Source organism: Psittacula echo, assembly GCF_963264785.1.
Source record: "Psittacula echo genome assembly, chromosome: 4".
NCBI classification, from domain to species: domain Eukaryota; kingdom Metazoa; phylum Chordata; class Aves; order Psittaciformes; family Psittacidae; genus Psittacula; species Psittacula echo.
In genome coordinates, this window is record NC_137738.1 from 83,202,804 (window position 1) to 83,222,884 (window position 20,081).

At 35.5% G+C, this 20,081-nt stretch overlaps 1 protein-coding gene across 1 annotated transcript in view; it reads right to left on the reverse strand.

Annotated features, from left to right (window-relative positions):
• Positions 1–1,312: 1,312 nt before the first annotated feature.
• Positions 1,313–20,081, reverse strand: part of TINAG (tubulointerstitial nephritis antigen) — a gene marked incomplete at both ends in the record, with an annotated part of 48,165 nt that continues 29,396 nt past the window's right edge. Inside the window, 5 exons of the mRNA XM_080615643.1 lie at positions 1,313–1,423; positions 2,476–2,521; positions 13,089–13,194; positions 18,235–18,280; positions 18,736–18,916. Of these exons, the coding sequence (XP_080471769.1) occupies positions 1,313–1,423; positions 2,476–2,521; positions 13,089–13,194; positions 18,235–18,280; positions 18,736–18,916 (490 nt within the window). The remainder of the gene's footprint in view (positions 1,424–2,475; positions 2,522–13,088; positions 13,195–18,234; positions 18,281–18,735; positions 18,917–20,081) is intronic.

Here is a 20,081-nt window from a genome sequence, read left to right on the forward strand (position 1 = left end):
GTTCTTAATTTTCTAGAAAGAATGAAGCATAGACCATCAAAAACCCTGAAGGTGTCGTGGGAAATTCATGGCAGCTTTTTTCCCCCCACCTATTCAACATTCTCAGGTTGTTTCATAGACAATTTTATGACTGATGATTCCTGTGGGCATTTGGTTTCTGGGTTAATTGAAACTAAAAGGGGTAGAAAGTAGTTAATTTCTTCCTATATCGGTAGTTGCAATATATACATATTTTAATGAACAAATAAGTAAAACAGTCCTTACATCTGTCAAGACTTGTAGAAATGCTGATAGGAGTGGGTACATGAAAGTAGGCTTTTTCTTCAGACAGAAACAGTTATAGGAGCATTAGGAGCAGAAGAGGCTCTGAGTGTCCTGCCTGCTCTAATGGTCCTGCTGGCCAACACCAGGAACTATACCTGGACTATAGATATGTCAGTGGAGGCAAAGAACAGAATGTCTTTTCAGTCTTTATCCACTGGAAACAGGCTTTTGAGAACGGGAACACATGTCTGTTCCCAGGTTAAACAGTGAGTGGAAGGCAAGCAGTTCAGAAATTAATCTAGTCTAGACTTAATTGAGGAGAAATTGCATTTTCTTCTTTATTTTACTTTAATTAAGCAAATCATTAGAATTGTACATATTAAATCATGGCTGTGGAAAAGGAAATATGCTGTTTCATTGCAAGTAATTTTTTTATTACTCTAAATGCATCAACTTTGTAGAATCTACTACTAAAAACATTAATTTCCAGGAAAAGACAATGATACACAGATACAACTTATCTAAGCTAGGATAGTAAATAATTGGTTTGCAACAATTAAAACTCAGATTTCTTTGGTATTTTTTTATCCAGGGTGACCATGAGTTGTCTGAGCCAATTGTGTGAAAGAGCACATAATATTTCTAAATCAATTTCTGTCCAGAATATGTATTGTAAGGAGTTTAATATTAACATTGTAACTTCATGTATTTTAGACACTGTTCAATCAACCATTAGCAATATAACAAAATATTGGTGAGAAGTAAATAACAAAGGAGGGAACTTCCTGAAAGACACCAAGGTTTTCAGTAGTTTTGGATAAAACTTGCTATTAGCATAAAGGGGTGTTTGTACCAGGAAAGATCTGAGAGTGTTGCAATAGCTGTAGTCCGTTTCAGTCAGAAAGACTTAGTGAGCCCTAACAACAAGAAAGGTAACTTACAGAGAAGACATTTTTATTTCTCTAGAAAGACTCAATATGAAACAATGGAAATAATGGATACATAAAGCAGAGTATGGTACAATACAACTAGGGTGGAAGACTATGGGCTATCCCAAAGTAGCTAAAATCAGCTTCTCAATATCACACTCATTTCGTCCACGTAGAATCCTAAAATAACCATTTTCTCCCCAAGTTTTTCCCCAGGAATTTGCAGCAATCTAAAGAAAAACAAAGCGGAAAAAAATAATTTAGTTTTAAAGTCATATTTTAAAATGCAGGTGTAAAATGCAGAATGAATCCCTTGTTAGTTTCCTTTTAAAAAAACAGAGTTTCTCAGATTTGGTGTGCTGAGAATCAGAATGCATGTTTTTCTGATTTCAAATAATTTGTTCCTTTTTGTTTTGACCAAAATTTCAATTCTGAAACCAAGGTTAACAAAAATGGGATACTACTTCTACAAGGCAGCTACATAAGTCGAAGCAAAAATCATTTGGTAACATAACTGTTGGCTGGAGAAAGCGGTCATTGAAACAACAGTGGTCAAAATTCCAATTACAACTAATCTGTTAAAGAGAGACCCAAGATATGAAAAATCTGACTTTTAATAAATCAGGTTCCGTTCAGGTAGCTATTGGCATACTGAGCAATTTAGTTTCTAATGAAGTCTGCAAAAGTTTTGCCCTAGATGTCAGTGAAACTACCTACCAAAAGCCTTCTGCCATCAGCTCCAAATTACCTTTATTGAACACAGGAATAATGAGATGAGCTGTTAATTGCAAGTATAGCGATAAAATCTGACTTGCTCTAAATGTCTGAAAACGACAATTATTTTTTTTCTGATATATGTATCACATTTGCCAATGCTGTTTAGATAGCTTGTCTTTTCCAAACTTTTTAACAAGTAATACATTGCTTTTACTAAGTCTCATTTACAGGCATCAGAAATAACTGAGTCTTCAAGGGAAATCTGAATAAAATCTGAGAGTTTGAATAGGATTTAAAAGAGAAAAGACAGTGTAGGAAAAAAACACGGATACAGGTAGGACGTCGGATAAAACAGGCTTTAAAATTGAGGTAGATGATGCTATAGTTCAAAGGTCAATATTATAAAAGCTGACAGAAAGGGAATAGAATTATGAAGGAGACTTGAGGGTGAAGGAAAAAAAATAGATGCAGAGAGTGAATGAGAAGAAAAAAGTTGTTTTTCAATAATCTGTGTTGTAGAGATTGTTTCTTTCTCTTCAAAACCCAGTACTAAGGATTTACTTACCCAGAACTTCTGTTTCTGTCCTTTTTTGTCAGTTAATGCTCCCCACCTGTTACAAGAGATGGTCTGAGTGAAGCCTTTCATGGATATGTTCACATTTTGAAGCTTTAAACAAGCAACCAGAAAATAAAAGCTTGTCTTAGTATCAGAACAAGGCCTGACCGATAGGCATCTCCATGTTTAAATAACAAACTCTGATGATGAAAATGAAGGTAAGTATCCTGTTAGCCACAAGCCAAATCACCATTAGGGACTACAAAAACTTAATGCAAGTGTAGTTTAAGTTCGTCATTGCAAAAACCTTGATTTAGTGACAGGATCTCTCCTCTGAAGAGCTTGCTATCTGAACTGAACTGTGTAAGACTACTGAAACTAATGGGAACCCATTTCTTCAACTGAAGATCCCTCAGAACATTTTTGTTAAAGATTTCACCCAGCACCTTTACAAAAATAGCTGGTGATTTGGGACTGAAAATGCTCACAGTTTTTCTCAGCTCAAATTAAGCTGCTGACAACCTAATCTGCTTTATGGCACAGTGTGGGGGATGACTTGTAAACTTACCTAATATTTCTTTTGACACCTTTGAGGACACATTTAATGTTGTAGCACCATCCATGAAAAAACACAAGAAATTACCCCTGCCTGCTAGGTGATAGGACTTTCACAATTGTGCAGTTGTAGCTGAACTGCACAGTGCTCTGAGTTGTTAAAATCACTTTGTATATATACAGGACAGAAGTTCCAAACCAATTGTCTGTATGTAGTTCAATGAGCAAAAGCTGCACTGCACTTCTTAGGTAGCTAGGTATATATGGTATGTCTACTGACTGTTCAAAGAGTTCTTTCTTGTTCTATATGAGTGTTTGTCAAGTTACTATTTGTAGGTCATGATGCTTGGGTGCCTATAAAAAGGCACAAATAAACAGAAAACCAAGGACGTGAACTTTTACAGATTTTTCCATAGTATAAAGTTAATCTTAGAATATCCTGAATGCCACTGACAAGGGGTTTATTTGGGCCATTACCATTACCCATAAACAAGGGGTTTATTATTGATTTATAATGTCACATATTTGGGCTGTGTTTGCAGTGCTCCATTTGAAAGGCAAGCAGCAAAAGTATGATGAGAAATCCTACGCTGTGAATGGGAAATCAGGATTTTTGTCTTTGTAAAACAAATTTTAACAGCCAAGATGGCATCCATTTTCCTTAATTGGCAGTAAACCCTAATGTATGTGGAGTATTTGCATTTCCTGCCGAAGGAAAAAGATCGAAACAAATTGGTGACTAGCAGGGAGGTGAAGTCTATATAACAATTGCAAGCACAAATTGTAGCTACTGCTCATTATATGCAAAAAGTCATAAAAATAATGTTGATCATAATGACAATTGACAATAATTTCTGTTTTTTAAAAAGGCCTCATAACAGCACATAAAAGTTAAGGGATTGTTAATATTTATTACTCACTAATAAAATTAATATTATTTGCCATTTTTTGGCAAAATATGTTTCAGATACAGTCAGTCATGATTATAAATTTGAAATAATAAATAGGCTGTCTGATTTCATATCAGATTCAGACTTATCTCCTACTGACCATTTTACTAAAAAAAAAATTACATCAGCTGTAGTGTGAAAGTCCAATATTTACACCAGCCTTAAAGACAGAGGAAAATTGCCTTGAGTTTATATTCATGTATTTCTGCATTCAGTATTACACAATATCTCCCCACTTGTTTGAGCAGAATGATGATCAGCTCCTGCAGACTCACTTTTCTGTGATTAAATATTTTTTCTAACATTTGTTATATCCTTAAAAAAAAAAAAAGTCAGCTTCTAGTTTCAGACACTGATAGGAATTTACCAATTCTCAGAAGTGTTTCTAAATGGAATAAAATTTAGAAACCAAAATGGAAAAGGATCCTTTTTTATCCTTGACAGTAACATATCCATGAATTTAATTTCCTAGGTTTTGTTCCATCATAGTCAGATACAGAGGTACTAAACATTCATTTTATCTTACAGTTTAGAAAAAAAAGCTGTTTTCTCAGTAACCTGTGCCCATGGACATTCACCCAAACACTCCAAACTAAAATACATTGAATTACAGTTTACTAGAGTACAGCCAGCAGGTCAAGAGAAGTGACTAATCCCCTTTATTCAGGACCTGCCATGCTGAATCTGGAGCACCGTGTCCAGTTTTGGGCTTCCTCATACAGGAATGACATTAACAGGCTAGAATAAGACCAGCATGAGTCCACTGAGATGTTTGGGGTCTGGGCATATGATATATGAGAAAAGGCTGATGTAGCTGGCTTTGTTCAGCCCTCAGGAGTGGTGGCTCCAGGGAGATCTATTAGTTGTCTTCTGTTTTTCAAAAGTCTGGTACAGAGAAGATAGAGTAGACTCTCCTGATAAAAGCACAGCAGATGGTAAGAAGATGAGTCACAGTTTTTAGCAGGGAGAATTTCAATTGAACATAAGGAAAAAAAGTATTTTACAGCAGGAGTGTCTAGACATTACTGAAGTGAGAGCTTGTGGAATATCTGTCCTCAGAGGTATCCAAAACTCAACTTGAGAAGCCCCATGAACCTTAACTATGAAGGCTGCTCTGCTTTGAGGTAGTGAATTAAACCAAATGACTTTCAGAGATCCCTTCTAATGTGAAGTGTTCAGTGGTGTAAGCAACTTGATCTAAGATGGCCTTGCCAATTTAGGGTGCAGAGAGTTGGACCAAACAACTTCCAGCCTCAGTCTACAGTTCTACAAATTACTAAATTTTGTATTAAATGTATAGATTTTGTGTAACAGATAACTAAGTATACCAACAGATGGTGGTGGGGCAAGTTATTTTGCCAATTTTTTTAATAGCTGCAGTCTAAAGATAGAAAAAAAGGCTGATTTGCAGCTTACTGATCAAAAACAGTCCTGGCGTTAGGGCATGAATTGGGAGCAGGACTTAGCAGAAAAGGTGGAACAGTGTGTCATCTCTTTCAATTAAGTCCTTTACTGGCAGCAACTGTGGCATGAGCTCCTAGGCCTGTTTTTTACCAAGCCTCTCCAGAACTTGGCACTTGTTCCAAAGACTGGCTGAGATTTACCAATTCTCATTTTTCCCAGGCTGATGTGCTTCTCCCAGTCTGATAAGGCATTGCCTGTAATGGAAACAGCCGTTGTTTTGTGAATTGCAGTCTATATTTATTGTTCAATGATGTGTTTTTTGTAGCCACATTCTAGTTTGATTGGATATCTTGCCTTGGGGAATGAATGCCAGCTCCATCAAAAGCATTTCTGGATATTTCTAGGCTCATTCATACTAATATATTTTCTAAAGAGGAAGGAATTCTTTCAAAAAGCTCCTTAGTGGAAAGTATTTCTGCAGTAGTATCTTTAGGAATGGAGGACATATTTTTGAAAATGGATTTCTCAATTTTCTAAAATAGATTTCTCAGCTTAAGTATTGCATTTTATCTTTTCAATTTCTCTTTTTCCCTTTTCCTGCCTATAAAGAAAACTACTTTAGTAGTTTTCATGATTTCAGCCTTATTAGTGGAATAATTTTATTCTTCATTGTATCCCTTAGCTGTACCTGTCAAACATTATGGCATTCAAGCACAGCTTCCACTTTAAACTTAATTTAAGTTTAGATTCCTCAGAGAAAACAAATCTCTAAACATCTTTTCTGTTGTTAAGCCAGGCATATGAAGGTGAATTTTCTGAGTTATAAAGAAATATGTGATATAAATTAATAATATTAAATTCAGCTTGAATTTTTAGTGCTGGTTTACTTGCTGCTGTAAGTGCTACTCCTTGAAATATGAACAATGACTAACTGAGAGGAATTTGTCAAAATTAACAGATAATATTTAGTAATTGAAAATAAATTCAGAGGAAATGTTAACCTTCTAAAACTCTTAGCCATCCATTAAGCTGACTGGAAACTGTATGACATCTTCCTTCTGCAACTCAGAAAACAATCTTTTTTCTATGGAGTTCATGTCCTGTATGTTTTCCTACATAGATGGGACTCTGTACAAATACATTTGCCTGAATCTGGGTAATCTTGGCAATTTGACTTCTTTATTTCATATTTTAAGATAAACATTAGCTGCAAAATTTTATTTATTAATAAATTAAAAAGGAGCCTTCATGGAAGACACTATAGGAGTAAAAAGGAACTTGCTATATCATTGACAGCAACTGTGGAAAGTGATAGCATTCCAGATAATTTTCCCTGCATAGCAGCAGCTCAGAGGAAGTGTTGGTTGGTCCCTCAAAGTCTTCAAAACCAAAATTTTTAAAAAATCAAGTAACTAGAAGTATAATCCTGAAGGAGCTAAGTAAGCCATTAGGGTTTAAAAGTGAAACCTATACCACCCAATTCTGTCCCAGAAAAGTGAAACATTAGTACACATTATGGCAGGCATAATGTAGGACAAAGATACTATTAATCAATGTAAATTTTTGCTTTGGTTATACTGTGGAGAAACAGAATATATAATAGTTCCTTTACAATATTTTCACAAACATAGTTAATACCATGTACTACTGTTTTACTGGTTTCTTTTGAGATTTAAGCTGTACATTGGCATTGTTATCCTTCCTGTAAATGTTAATGTCAGTACTGAAATCAGAATTTGTCTTTTTCCTGGTGGTAAAACACTGTGGGATTTAGTTCAAGATTAAGATATCTAAACGTATGTGTCCCACAGTAGTAAACAGAATACAATGTCAGTCATTCACTTTCTTAAATGCAGGTGTCTAGGGCTATTTGAGATGCCTCAAGGGCACTTGAGACATCCACGTGTTTCTGGGAAACATGACAAAGGACCTATGAGACGTCCACATCCTTTTGAAGACACAGCTAAGTGGGAGGCTCTTCCCACTTCTGGTAACATCAAATATTTGCATAGGGGAAACTAACTGATCCATGAGCAGTTGTAGCTGAGTTGCCCTCCAGTCTCCACTGACTTTGTGGACTAGATCACCATCTCTGATGAGAATTTGGATATCTAGCACATACCTGCCTGAATATCCCATTGAATCCTGGCATAATTAATTGCCTAATTCTGAGAAGAGCAAAGCAGAAGACTGGAAGTTACTAGGAAATATACGGTGAATAAAGCATTAGAATGGGAACCAGCAGACAATAGAATGCATCAGCTTTCAGAACTACAGAACTGTAACACAGAATAAATGACTGGGAGAATTAAGACATTGCAGACTGAAAGACTTGGATTCTGTCCATCTTAAACAATCAGGTATAAAATCAAAGAATTTAGACAAGGTGGTGAAACTATCATGATAAACAATATGGAAATTTCTGGTCTGATATTTATCGGTTTTTCACAATATAACACAAAATCATAGATGTCACAGTTCGGTTGGACAAAATTAAACTAGGAATGCAGTGTCTGAAAAAGGTCACTAAACTAATCTGGGATGCATTTTATGTTCCCTCATGGCTTGGAGCAAGAGCTGGTTTAAGGACCAACAAACTGGAACAGATAATGACACTTTAGTTAATCTTTCCTGTTAAAAAGCTGTGCCTTGGAGTCTCAATCATGGAACAGAAAACCTTTGTGTTGAGCATTGTAAGTGAAAATGATTTAGTAGAAAAAAAAATCCTGTTGCCATTATCTGCTTTCAGAAAGCAATCTTGAAAGAAAAGTGAATCTGAGAGGTATCAATATTTTGACTATAAGTTAAAATCAATGGGAATTAATAAATGATTGTCACTACTTCATAAACAACTGACACTTTCAGAGTTGCTAGCTGATATAATTTCTATAATAGTCAATACAGTATCTCCTCCTACAGTTAATTTTCTTTCTCTGACTGTTCTTGTTCCTGAAATCCCGTAGTTCGTGTAATCAATGTAGTCATTACCAATTTTTCCTAAAGTAGATATATACAAACTACGTGCTTTTAACTCATGACATTCCACGTTGTTAAAAGTAATCTGAGATTTCTAGTGTCTCCAGGGAAGCTAAGGCCTTGAAAGCTAATAGATGTGATAGTGAGTAGCAAAATAGTCATGGAGTCTGCCTTAGGTATGTTAACAATATTAGAAAGAAGGCATAAGAAGCTGGGATTAAATGTAGGCAAGATCATGCCTCTTTTGAGTAGAGTTATACAGTATATGACTGGAGCAGTACACTAAATTTGATATGTCACTGATAAAAAACCAATAGCAATAGGTATTTGTGTGACAAATTGAGAAAATAAGTCAAAATATATAGACACTAACAACCTAGATGAATGTGGGGCTCAGTCACCAAGCAGAAACAGAAAACTGCCATATATAAGCATCTATAGATAGAAAACGGGGAAGAAGGTCTGCCTATCAATTACCAAAAGGTATTTTAAAGAGAGAGCTTTCTTCTGTCTGACAAAATATTCTGCAAGAAATACATGACTCAGCTTTTCCAAAAGAAGCCATCATGATCTTCAATCAAAAATAACCTAGAATAAAAAGAAGCAATTTCATTGAATTACATTCCTTCCCCTTCAGGAGAAAAAGTAAGCAAGGTATTTCCACTTACTCAAAGGAAACTAGCTCCAACTGACTCTGTAAAGAGAATTTTGGTGCTCTTTCAGATAAAAGAATAAGGACTTGCATGTTTATATAAAAGGATTTTCATAATTTTGTGTCCAGTTTCATGCAGTGGAGGCATCTTAGCTGTCCCTCTCAGAAATAACTTTTCCTTGATGTTAACTCTGTAGGAGTAGGCCCTGAATGCACAGTTTATTTATTTTAACTGCCTGACAGTTAAATAACCAGAATATGGAGACTTTTTAAGTATTCTTCTACAGAATGGAAACTGGTTTTGCTTGAACTTTTCCTAGTTTCTTTTTCAAGGAACTATATTAGTACAATGGAAGTATAATTCACAAGTATAAGGAATATTTTCAGAAAAAAAACATAGTAGTTGATTATTAAATATCTTCAAATAAAATAGTAGAAAAGATAGGAGTATAACCTAACACAACTAACTTATCAGCAGTGGCTTCAAAACTGAGGTGTTTTGCAGGAGAACAGACTTGGTCATATAACTGATATAATACCACCAGACAAAAGAAAGGTATAGCTATTGCAGGTTATGTCCTATTCTTCATGCTGTAACACAAAATACTAGCACTTTTCAAAAACTAAGATTTTCATCTACTCAATAACACAAAAGTTTTGTTTTCAATCTTTTATTAATAAGAAGGTGGTTGGGGTCACTGACTAGTGTTCTCCATGAGATAAAAATTCCTAGAAAATGGTTGCTGGAAATTGAAACTATAGTTTTGCCTGGACTTTCCAGCATGAGAGATGAGTCAAATCATCAGTGAGTCAATAGTTAAATCATTCCCACAAATCTACTGTAATGAATTATATTAGAGACAGTCTCAAAGATTTAACTCCATGAATCATCAGAGACTGTGTATTTTTCCCTATCGTCTTTTAATTTATTTCTTTTTTTGTAAAACATTTTGAAGTGTTACTGTTCAATTTTTAAACTATAATATCTGATTTTGATTGTTTGATAAAAGTACAGTCAACAAAGTAAGATTTCCACCCTCCTCTTAAAAAAAAGAAAACTCAACCCAAGATTTCTTTAGTCAGGTAGAAATAATTTGGGTCATAACTTTTGTTCTTTTAAGAAGTTACTTATTTGTTGTTATTCTGAATCTAAGCTCAGTGAGGACAAGTGAAGAGGAAAATGAAGAGAAAAACAGTGTGTTCAAAGCCAAAACATGCGATGTCACTAATAGGAGTCACTGGTATCTTTTTCAAGCCTTTGGACTTTGCACAGGTGAGTCAATTGTTTATTAAATCTTGGAGTGCTGTTGCTCTGTCTGGCTATTTCCTCAACACTAAAACACAAGGTTTTGCTTCACGTGTCAATTTTATCTCAATTAGGATGGTTTTTCGTGTTAAGTAAAATTCAACTAAAGTTTTTCAGGGCATAGATATTTCAATGCCGTTTAATCTGCTGCACTATTGAATTTAAAGCTTCCAGTGAATCACTGACAAAAATAGAGGGGGAAAAATGTTTCCACTTAATATAAACCCCTCAATGTCCTTTTATGAAAGTCCTTTGTCGTTCTGATAACCTTCCAAACATCTGAAAATCTATCTTATTTGTGAAACAGTATCTAAGGTTTTTAATAAATTTTTTCTTGTCTCCTTCAAGCCTTGAGGTGGCAATCCATAGATCTGATTGTAGCCAAAGTCTTGGGAGTTTGGGGCCTTTCTGAATTTTTCAGTGTCAGGGTATCAGCAGATACAGCTTTTTGAGTGAAGGTATGGATCAGATATCACAGCTTGGCACCGATACTGAAGTAATGCAGAGGAGAAAGTCTGAGAGAAGATTTGTCTGAACAGGCTGCAGACATTAATGATGGATACTTTACTTCACTATGCCCAACTTTGAAAAGAATATATTCAAACTAGAACTGTAGCTATACAAGCAAATGTAATTCCTCTATGCTGAACAGACTTTGGCATCTTTACACCATTAATAAATCTGCCTTATGTTTTCTTTCCCTGAGGATACTACATTTCTCTTCTCTCGTCTTTTTCTAGGTGGAACCAAGAAAGCCAGAGGAGCAGAAGGACAAGAAGAAAAAAATAAATAAATAAATAAGCATAAATTTTACAGAGGCTCTGCTATAGAATAAGCTTGACAGGTTTGTTCAGCAACTTTAGGTGAAATGTATAGGTCTAAAAGATGAATCTGCTACCAAGTTCATCTTTGATATGAATTCACTCTACTTTGATTATTAAGAGACCTTGAGATAAAGATGACAGTTTCACGTCAGTCATTAGTCTTCTTAAAATAACAAAGCAAAGCAGAAGAAGTTAAAATTACCAAAGTTTGACCAATTTGTCTGCCTTAGTCCCACTTGTTATTTGCATTTTCATTGTGCTTTTTTCATCTTGTTTTAATTCTGGTGCCATTAAGAGTTGTAATATGTATGTGTATATACACATAGGTCCATGAATGTGTGTGTATGTGCATATACACAAACATAAATATGCAAGACATTCTGAAGACACTTACTATGAATGTTATGTATCATTCAGATGGTCATTTTGATTTTAAGCTACTTTATGATTCTATTACAAGTGAGGTTCCTCTAGTCTGACCTAGACATTTTAATGTTATCTATGTAAGTATGATGTTACTCCACAGGTTCTTTTATAGTCAGCAGAAAGAAATAAGATCCAACAAAGCAATTCAGCTCAGGTTTAGATAAATACCAGGACAGAACAGAAGAATAGCCATGGAAGGTAATGGGAACCATGGGTGCCTAGCAGTGAGATAGGAATCTAACTATTGCACATCAAAAGTTAGCTGTTATGAAACCTAGAATAGCCATGGAAGGTAATGGGAACCATGGGTGCCTAGCAGTGAGATAGGAATCTAACTATTGCACATCAAAAGTTAGCTGTTATGAAACCTAATCTCCATTACTCGTTTTTATTATTTACCTGCCTGTCTTTGGAATACAGACACAGAAACTGCTTGAGAGATCCTACTTTCTCTAAATGTTGGTGTGGTCAGTCCATCCTGCCTTCGAATTGCTGAAAGCCCTATTTCACTCTCCATGTAGACTGTGATCAAACCTAAATTGTCTGCTATCTGTAACCACAGCTTGCAGCTGGCTGTTCCATATTTTTCTATCCTGCTTCCATGCTGTTCTGTCTTTTCCCACTCTCTCCCTGAGCCTGATGTCACATAGTACCTTACTAGAGATAGCCATGTAGTCCCATCAGAGCTGATTTTATAAATAAGGAGACTTCAAATGATAGAAAATAACTAGCAATTTCAAGTTGCAAAAGAAGGGAAACCAGTCAATGAATTCATAATCCTTATGATCAAATGATCACTTAGACAGTTTGTGTGTGCATTTTAGGGTTTGTACAAATAGCTCTTGTAAGCTTCACCAAAATTTATTCTCATTCTATTAACTCTGCACCTTATATATTGCACAATTCATGGGCAGTTTAAGACCTCAGAAATGCTTCTGAGAGATTAGAAATACCAATTCAATATAGTCATTCACTATTATGTCTGCCTTTTACAAATATTTAATCTCTTTTACAAAAGCAGTTATAACTAAAAAATCCACCTAAAATAAACATTAACCCATACAAAACCCCAACATTTTTTACCCTATGTGTCATCATGTCTTCTTTTCCTTCCTCTAGGAACCATCTCAGGTAAGCAGAATGCAATAATCCTCAATAATTTTATTTAAAGTCCAACTTTAATGAGATTCTAGTGACTATTTCATGTAGGTCAAGGAGTTTGCATTATTCTTTGCTCAAAAAAATTACATACGGCACATATAGCTTGGGTGAAGGTTTTTTATACCAGAGACACATGTTTTACATTCAAACAAATTAATGACATGAAAAACTGATAGTTTAATCTTGAAGACATTAAAATCTATACAAAAGAGTGGTTTTACACTTAATGGTGAAGATTCACTTTTTATGTTAGGAGCTAACAGTGCTCCACCTATGGAAGTGAAACGTTTGAGTTCCAAACTGGCTATTGACATTTTATAGCGTTCATAACTGACAGAGGAAAAGGGGAAAGAATATACTTTACTCACCCAAGGAGTTTGACTGAATGAGTTTTCCATCTAGATCCTGCTTTTTGGGAGTGTCTATAGATTCCCCCTTTGTAAAGGAAAAAATCTTCATACACTTTCATTATAGCTAAAAAAAACCAAAGAACAAAAACCAGGAAAAATCTAAAGTCAGCAAATATTTCTTAGATTCTTCTTTTCTCCTTGCATTTTACTACTTAGTTTTTTGTTGTGTGTTGGACTGTGTAAGTTTACTTTGCAATTACACTAAATTCACTTATTTCAGAAGTTCACTGCTGTGAGTGATCCGAGGGAAATATTCTAACAGAGTTCCCTCGAAGGTCTCTTGTCAAATTAATTGAGTTTCTATGTCATGAAAATTCCCTATCATAGACTTTTTCCAGTACAATGAGAAGAAATATTGCTTCCTGTAGGTTTACTTGTGTTTTCTTAGTTCCATTGAAATCCAGTTCAATAAAACAAATATCAAGGTACATGTACAAAATCCTCTGTTCTGACAGGCAGCTGCATACTCAGGAGAAGTATTTAACAGACAATGTATATCCTGTGAAATACAGTGGAGTAACCAGTATGCCTTTTTAGGAAACTGAGATACAGTGCAATAAGTACACAACAATCTCCTTATGGAGAACTAAATTGTATATATGTTCATTATGCCTTTTAGCTAAAAGTGTGGGAAAACACCTCCTTTGTATCCATAAAAGTGTAGGACCGAAGAGCTGATGGACTTGACATTTTATGCCAAAGAATGAAGATTGCAATTTGCATTTTATTTCTATTCATTATTTCCTATGAATATCATTCACTTCTCTTTTAAGAAAAAATTGTTTGGTTTATTTTCCACATTTGGCCTTCCACCTTAGTATCATTTGCCTTGTTATATCTGAGCTACCAGATCCACAGAAATGAAAATATTTCCAGGTTTGCATTACCTTTAGATTCCAGTGAATCAGAAGCATTACATAAGAGCTTAACTTCAACTTAGTTTTAGCTTATGATTTTAACAGTCTTAGACTGCCACACAGCTTGGAACATAAGAATTAGTAAAATCCAGTTTCCTAAAGTCTTGCACCTTGGGAGTCCCATAAAGTACAATTTGTATTGTGCTGACCGTTTTTATGTGATTGGACCATTTATGCCATATGTGCCTGGTATAGATCTGCAGTATCTGTTAAGGTGAGCTCATGCTGCAGTTTTTTCTGTCTGGCACATTTTCAAATTTCTGTTTCCTACCTGCATAAACTCAAAGGAAATTAACTATCCTTACAACCTCTTGGCCTCTATCATACTTGGCTGAACACAGAAAACACTGACAAATTTTAGCGGATGAAAGAAAACAGCTAAATAAATGGTCAAATGAGCCCATATGCCCAGGAAACCTGGCTAAAAATATTCTTTGCTAATGAGGTCTCTCACATAAAAAATGTATGCCAAGAACAATGCATGCAGAATAAGCAGCCACAATGCTACCTAGGTGGCAAGTCTGGGGGAGAGAGATATCGTTTAAATCAGAAAAAAAGTTAAATGCTTTTAATGAATAATGTTACAGCTTCTGCCAAGCTGCCTGAAGAACCAGAGTTCACGCATACTGACAGGCACAGACTGGAAAATAACGGAAACTTTATTCTTGGTTTCTAGCTGCAAGCTCAGGACTCTGCTAGACCTCTCTGCAAAGGTTTGTTCCCTCCTTTCCCCTAGGCTCACTACTGTATAGAGTTAGGAGTTTAACTCCTGCTGATGTCCCTGTACTGCTATGTAAAATTACAGCTGTTGAGGTTTCTGAGCTTCCAAGAAGCTTGAGGAGGGAGAGCCTTAAAACAGTACAAAGGAACTGAAAGGGGAAAAAATACTCCCACTGGCCCTAGTCCAGGTGAGGATGTCAGAGGAGAAGTGAAGGTCATCAGTCTTTTAAAAAAATACTATAGAGGCTTCCCTGGATCTTATTTTGATATCTTGGCCAAAAGGAGGCAAAGAAATAGGGGTGAGTGCAAGGACTGCAGAATTCACTTCTCCCACAGTAGGTCTGAGGTTAGAAGATCACATCTATCATCAGGCTGAGACAGGATAAGGTAGTTTTATTTCTAAATCACATTGTTATTTGAAATCAAGTTCCATATATTCAGTTTCAGAAAACAATTTATTCTTTATCAGGAACTTTAAGTAAAAAACATGTACTTGGCTGTGTGAAGAAATATCTAAATTATTTCCACTAAAATGAAATAGAAAATTTTGAAGTTTATTTCCAGAATAACTCTAGTCTATGTGAGGGAATTTTATCCACGATTACATGTCTCCATTTTGTGTGTGTGTATATGAATATATATTTCTCTATATATGTAAATACATATACCTGTGTATTTGCATATCTATCTATTTATCTAGGTGTATATATATCCCTGCAATCAGGAGCTAAGTAATGGTACAGTCTTTGGAATAAAGTGGGTTGGGTATGTGAAGTGTAAGGTAGACAGAGAAATGATAATTCAAAATCAAGTACTGATATATTTTATTTTGTGACTCTGTCCTGATATGGATTGTGACTTGGATAGGTTGGGATGATCACAGTCCACCAGCCAACTTTGTTGCCTCCCATGTAGAAGAGACTTTGTATCTTCCAAAATCAATGGATTAATTATTAATGAATCAGTGGAGGTAGTGATTTTCCTAAGGTTGACAGTAACTCATGTATCAGCTACCACAGTCATGCTGAGCTGTCAGATATATAAAAGAAGCAGATTATAAAATTCATTCTACTATGGATTCCTCTGGATAAAATTCTTAAGTAAGAATTTGTGCCTCATAGACGTATGAAGATATAAAGAACTAAAAGTGGTTGCTACAAAAAGAACTAGAGCGTAACGCTGTACATTAATGTAGCCTAGCGTTTTCTCCGGATCTTTTTCTTGTGTTAGCAAATTAAATATACCTTTTTCTTTCCAATATCATAATAGCTGAAATTATAACCTTTGCAGGGTCAAAACTTTGATATATTACCATGAATGTGTTGCCTTTTCTTTTGATTGGGACTGACTACTGTGACAGAAAGGATTGTTTTCCTTCATCAGCATTATAACTATCAGAACATTATCTAAAGTCTATTTAAAAACAAAGACAAATGGGCAACATTAGATTGTCCATTTGAATGCTTTTAAAGCATTGATGAAACTTCACTGTGTTTATTTGAAACCAGATTTTTTTAAAAAACTGGTGTTTCATTATTTGCATCTCAAAGTGCTAATTGCTCAGTTCCTGACCCATTAAAACAATGAGGTATGTCAGAGACAAATTGTCATTCAAATTTGAAAGCTGTATAGCAGAAAATTTTCAACTACATTCCTACGCATACTGTTTCACAATTGTTAAAAAAATATGCATTTTCCTTAACATTCAATATGCCCCAAATCCATGTACATTCATGATCAAACAGGATGGCTTTCTACCTCATGGTCTTGAAAGGATCTTGAATATTTTCCAGCTGTTAAACATTACTTAGTACACTAGATAAGACTGGCTATAAGCACTTTGTAACTTCTTGAGGAATGACAAGTGAATAAATAATAGAAAAATCTCTTTCGGTAGCAGACCATTTGCAGGATATTTCAGGGGAAAATAAAAGTATGGTATGATTTGAAAATTAGAAGTATGCACTGATTGCATTTGTAGTACAGGAAGATAGAAGAGAGAATCAGTGACAAATTACTGAGTCATAATTTGGACTCTTAAAAATCTCATTATAACAAAAAGAAAAAATGGAATGTGATTTTACTCAGTCATACACACTCTCAGTCATAAACTCTTCTTCAGATTTTTCTATATACAGCATTACCTTAACCTGACATAGACATTTTCTCTGAAAAAGCATTGACATTTAAAAAAAAATGTATGAATTATTGTGTGGTTAAAACCTAACAAATGGCTGAATATAGATTATTTTATGTGGAAGATTTAGTACTGGCAGATTAATCCAGCAAACTGTATATACATGGACTATGAATGCAATATTAGAGAGAAGCCCCAAAATTTTTTCTTGAGGATACTAATCTTTTCATTTTCTCAAAGCCAGCAGAAATTACTGCATTCACTTCTAGATCAAATGCAGCATGGGAAAGAATATTTTACTTGAGCAAACAAAATTGGGTAGAACAAAAAGGACTGATGATTTTGATCTTGTTAAATTTGAGCTTCAGATTAATTGCAACTGCCCACATAAAGAGCTTTAATAAGTAGTTTCAACTGCATGATATACTGAAATGAATTAAATCTAAGAATCAAGACCATTTCGATGAGAAGTTGGAGGTCACGATAATTTGCCATGTAGTTGAGGGCAATAGAAACACAGAAGTCACCTTAAGTAAAAGGCTTTGGGTTTTCTTCAAAAGAGGTGGGCAGCCTGCGCTATGACATTTCACCATCACCCCAAACCCCACAGCCCTCAACCTCTCCAGTTACACTGGCCTGAGGGGTGAGCAGGAACCTGCATTTTCAAGTGCTGCCAGCACCACCCATGACTCCAAACAGACTGTGTTCAGGCTAAACAACATTTCTGCAGTTCCTCATTCCCTGCTGAAGTCTTTTTCTCTAAGAGGTCAGGGATCTCCATTGCAGGGTTCAGCACAAAAATTCAAAACTAGCAGCCCTTTACAACCAACAAGAATATTTGGGTTCTGAAAGGGGGAATTCCGGGAGTATTCCAGAACTTAATGATTTGCTGGAGGGCCCATATACTGCAGCATTGCCTTCAGACAAGAACAGACTTGGTGGGTTAGCCTCAGCCAATGGAGAATTAATATCAGCCCTAAAGAGGAGAGCTTTGCTAACATTTACCTCGTCCTGCACATCCCCAAATTACTATTTGATCAATAAGCAAGAAACTGTCATGGGAAAAAGGCACATTTCAAGCACACAGATTTTGCACAGATTTTCAACAAATCCAGCTCAAGGCCATTTTACTCATCATGGTCTATGTTGCAGGCATATCCACCTTTAGGGGCACTACTTGCCCATCAAATGTCCCTGGATGAGCTACAGTGCATATGTCTGTCCTATTCACTGTGGAATGTAATTTGTGTTTTCTAATATTTTGATACAAGGACATTGCACACTTCAATTATTTCAATAATAATATTATCATCTTCCAAACTTACCATACCTTGCACTGGTCCTTTGTCCATGATTTCTTTCATTATATCAGTTTCCTGAAGGAAGGTAAGAGCGGCAGCAGAGAGAGCAAGGGAAGATAACATATTCTATTACATAAAATTAAAACTCATACTAATTTATCATTGTGTACATAAAATATATGTATGGATGATATGAATGTACGATTGTACTTGTATTTCTGCTAGACAATATTTGGTTTGCCAAATGAACAAAACTTTCAGAAGCATGTTTAAGAAGCACTAACACTCAGTTATGACTGCATACTTTCTTTTCTATCTCTAATAAATATCACAAGCAGCAGCTTTAAAAAGATGATGTAAAACTGAGAAGTTATAAAGAATTTGAACTCTTCTGAAAATACAAGGGTAATACACAGGAAAAGGTCACAGCTCCAGTATTCAAGTAAAGCGAACATATTTCCATATGCCGGATAATTTTCAAACCCAGTGGAGAAAACTGAGTGAGACAATGGTGAACAACATGAACTTACTTTTGAGGAGACCCTGTAGTGGGCGGCACACCGGTATAACCGATTGGATTCTACCAAAGCATTAGGACATGGCCCGTTTGTATGGTTTTTTCCATATTCGCTTGACACATAACAGTGATTTTCACCTGATGGCTCCAGGTGACTCTTCCAAAATGATGGATAACAAGCATAGGACACAACGCTGTTCAGATATTTAAAAAAAAAAAAAAGTTGGTAAGAAACTCCTTTAAACATTTTTATAGTTTTATTTCAAGCTGGAACACTGACAAATATGAGAAAACGGGTGAGACTGCATAGGTATCAGAGAGGTGGGACTTACTGCAGTTTTACAGCTTGGTTATTTTGCAGTAACATTCAGATTGTTCCGTAATGGAAAGACAGGTTTATGTTTGGAAGTGAATATGGACCAAAGAACAAACAGAGACAAACTTTGTGACTTATAAACATGTGACATTCAGTGTGCACAAAAGCCTGGGGACTATCCCACGGGGCTCAGGCCACAAGGCTCTTCCTGTCAGTTCCTGATTATTGACAGCAATGAGTCTCTCAAGGAAAATAAATGACAGATTGTGTCATGATATCACAGGGGTATCTGCATTTCCTGAAAATATGCTGGCTATTTCTTAGAAAAACATCTATCTCAAAATATTTTCTGAATGCTTAGGAAGTTTTTGCTCGCACATTGAGAAATTTAATTTTTCCTACCACTTATTACACATCTGCATTAAAATTTTCAATTTCAAAGTTTTAGAGTTTATGTAAAGAAAATATAAGTAATTTTTAACTCTTTTAAATTAAATTCTATATTCCACAAAGATTAATTTAAAAATATTAATTCAAGTAATTACTGGGCAGTTCGTTCTATCAAAGGTTTCAAAAGCACAAAAATTGATTTATGAAAAGAATAATGGGGGAAATGTGTAATAGCAAATACATGTTTCCTATGAAAACAGGCTGAGTTGGTGTTCTTCATCCTGGAGAAGGCTCAGGGGAGACCTTATAGCAGCCTTCCAGTACCTAAAGAGGCCTACAAGAAAGCTGAAAACAGACTTTTTATAAGGGCATATAGTGATAGAACAAGAGGTAATGGCTTTAAACTGAAAGGGGATAGATTTAGATCAGATGTTAGGAAGAAATTCTTCATTATGAAGGTGGTGAGACACTGGCACATATTGCCCAGAGAAGCTGTGCCTGCCCCATCCCTGGAAATGTTCAAGGCCAGGTTGGATAAGGCTTTGAGCAACCTGGTCTAGTGTAAGGTGACACTACCCATGGCAGGAGGTTGGAACCAGATGATGTTAAGGTCCCTTCCAACCCTAACCATTCTGTGACTCTATGTATTTTAT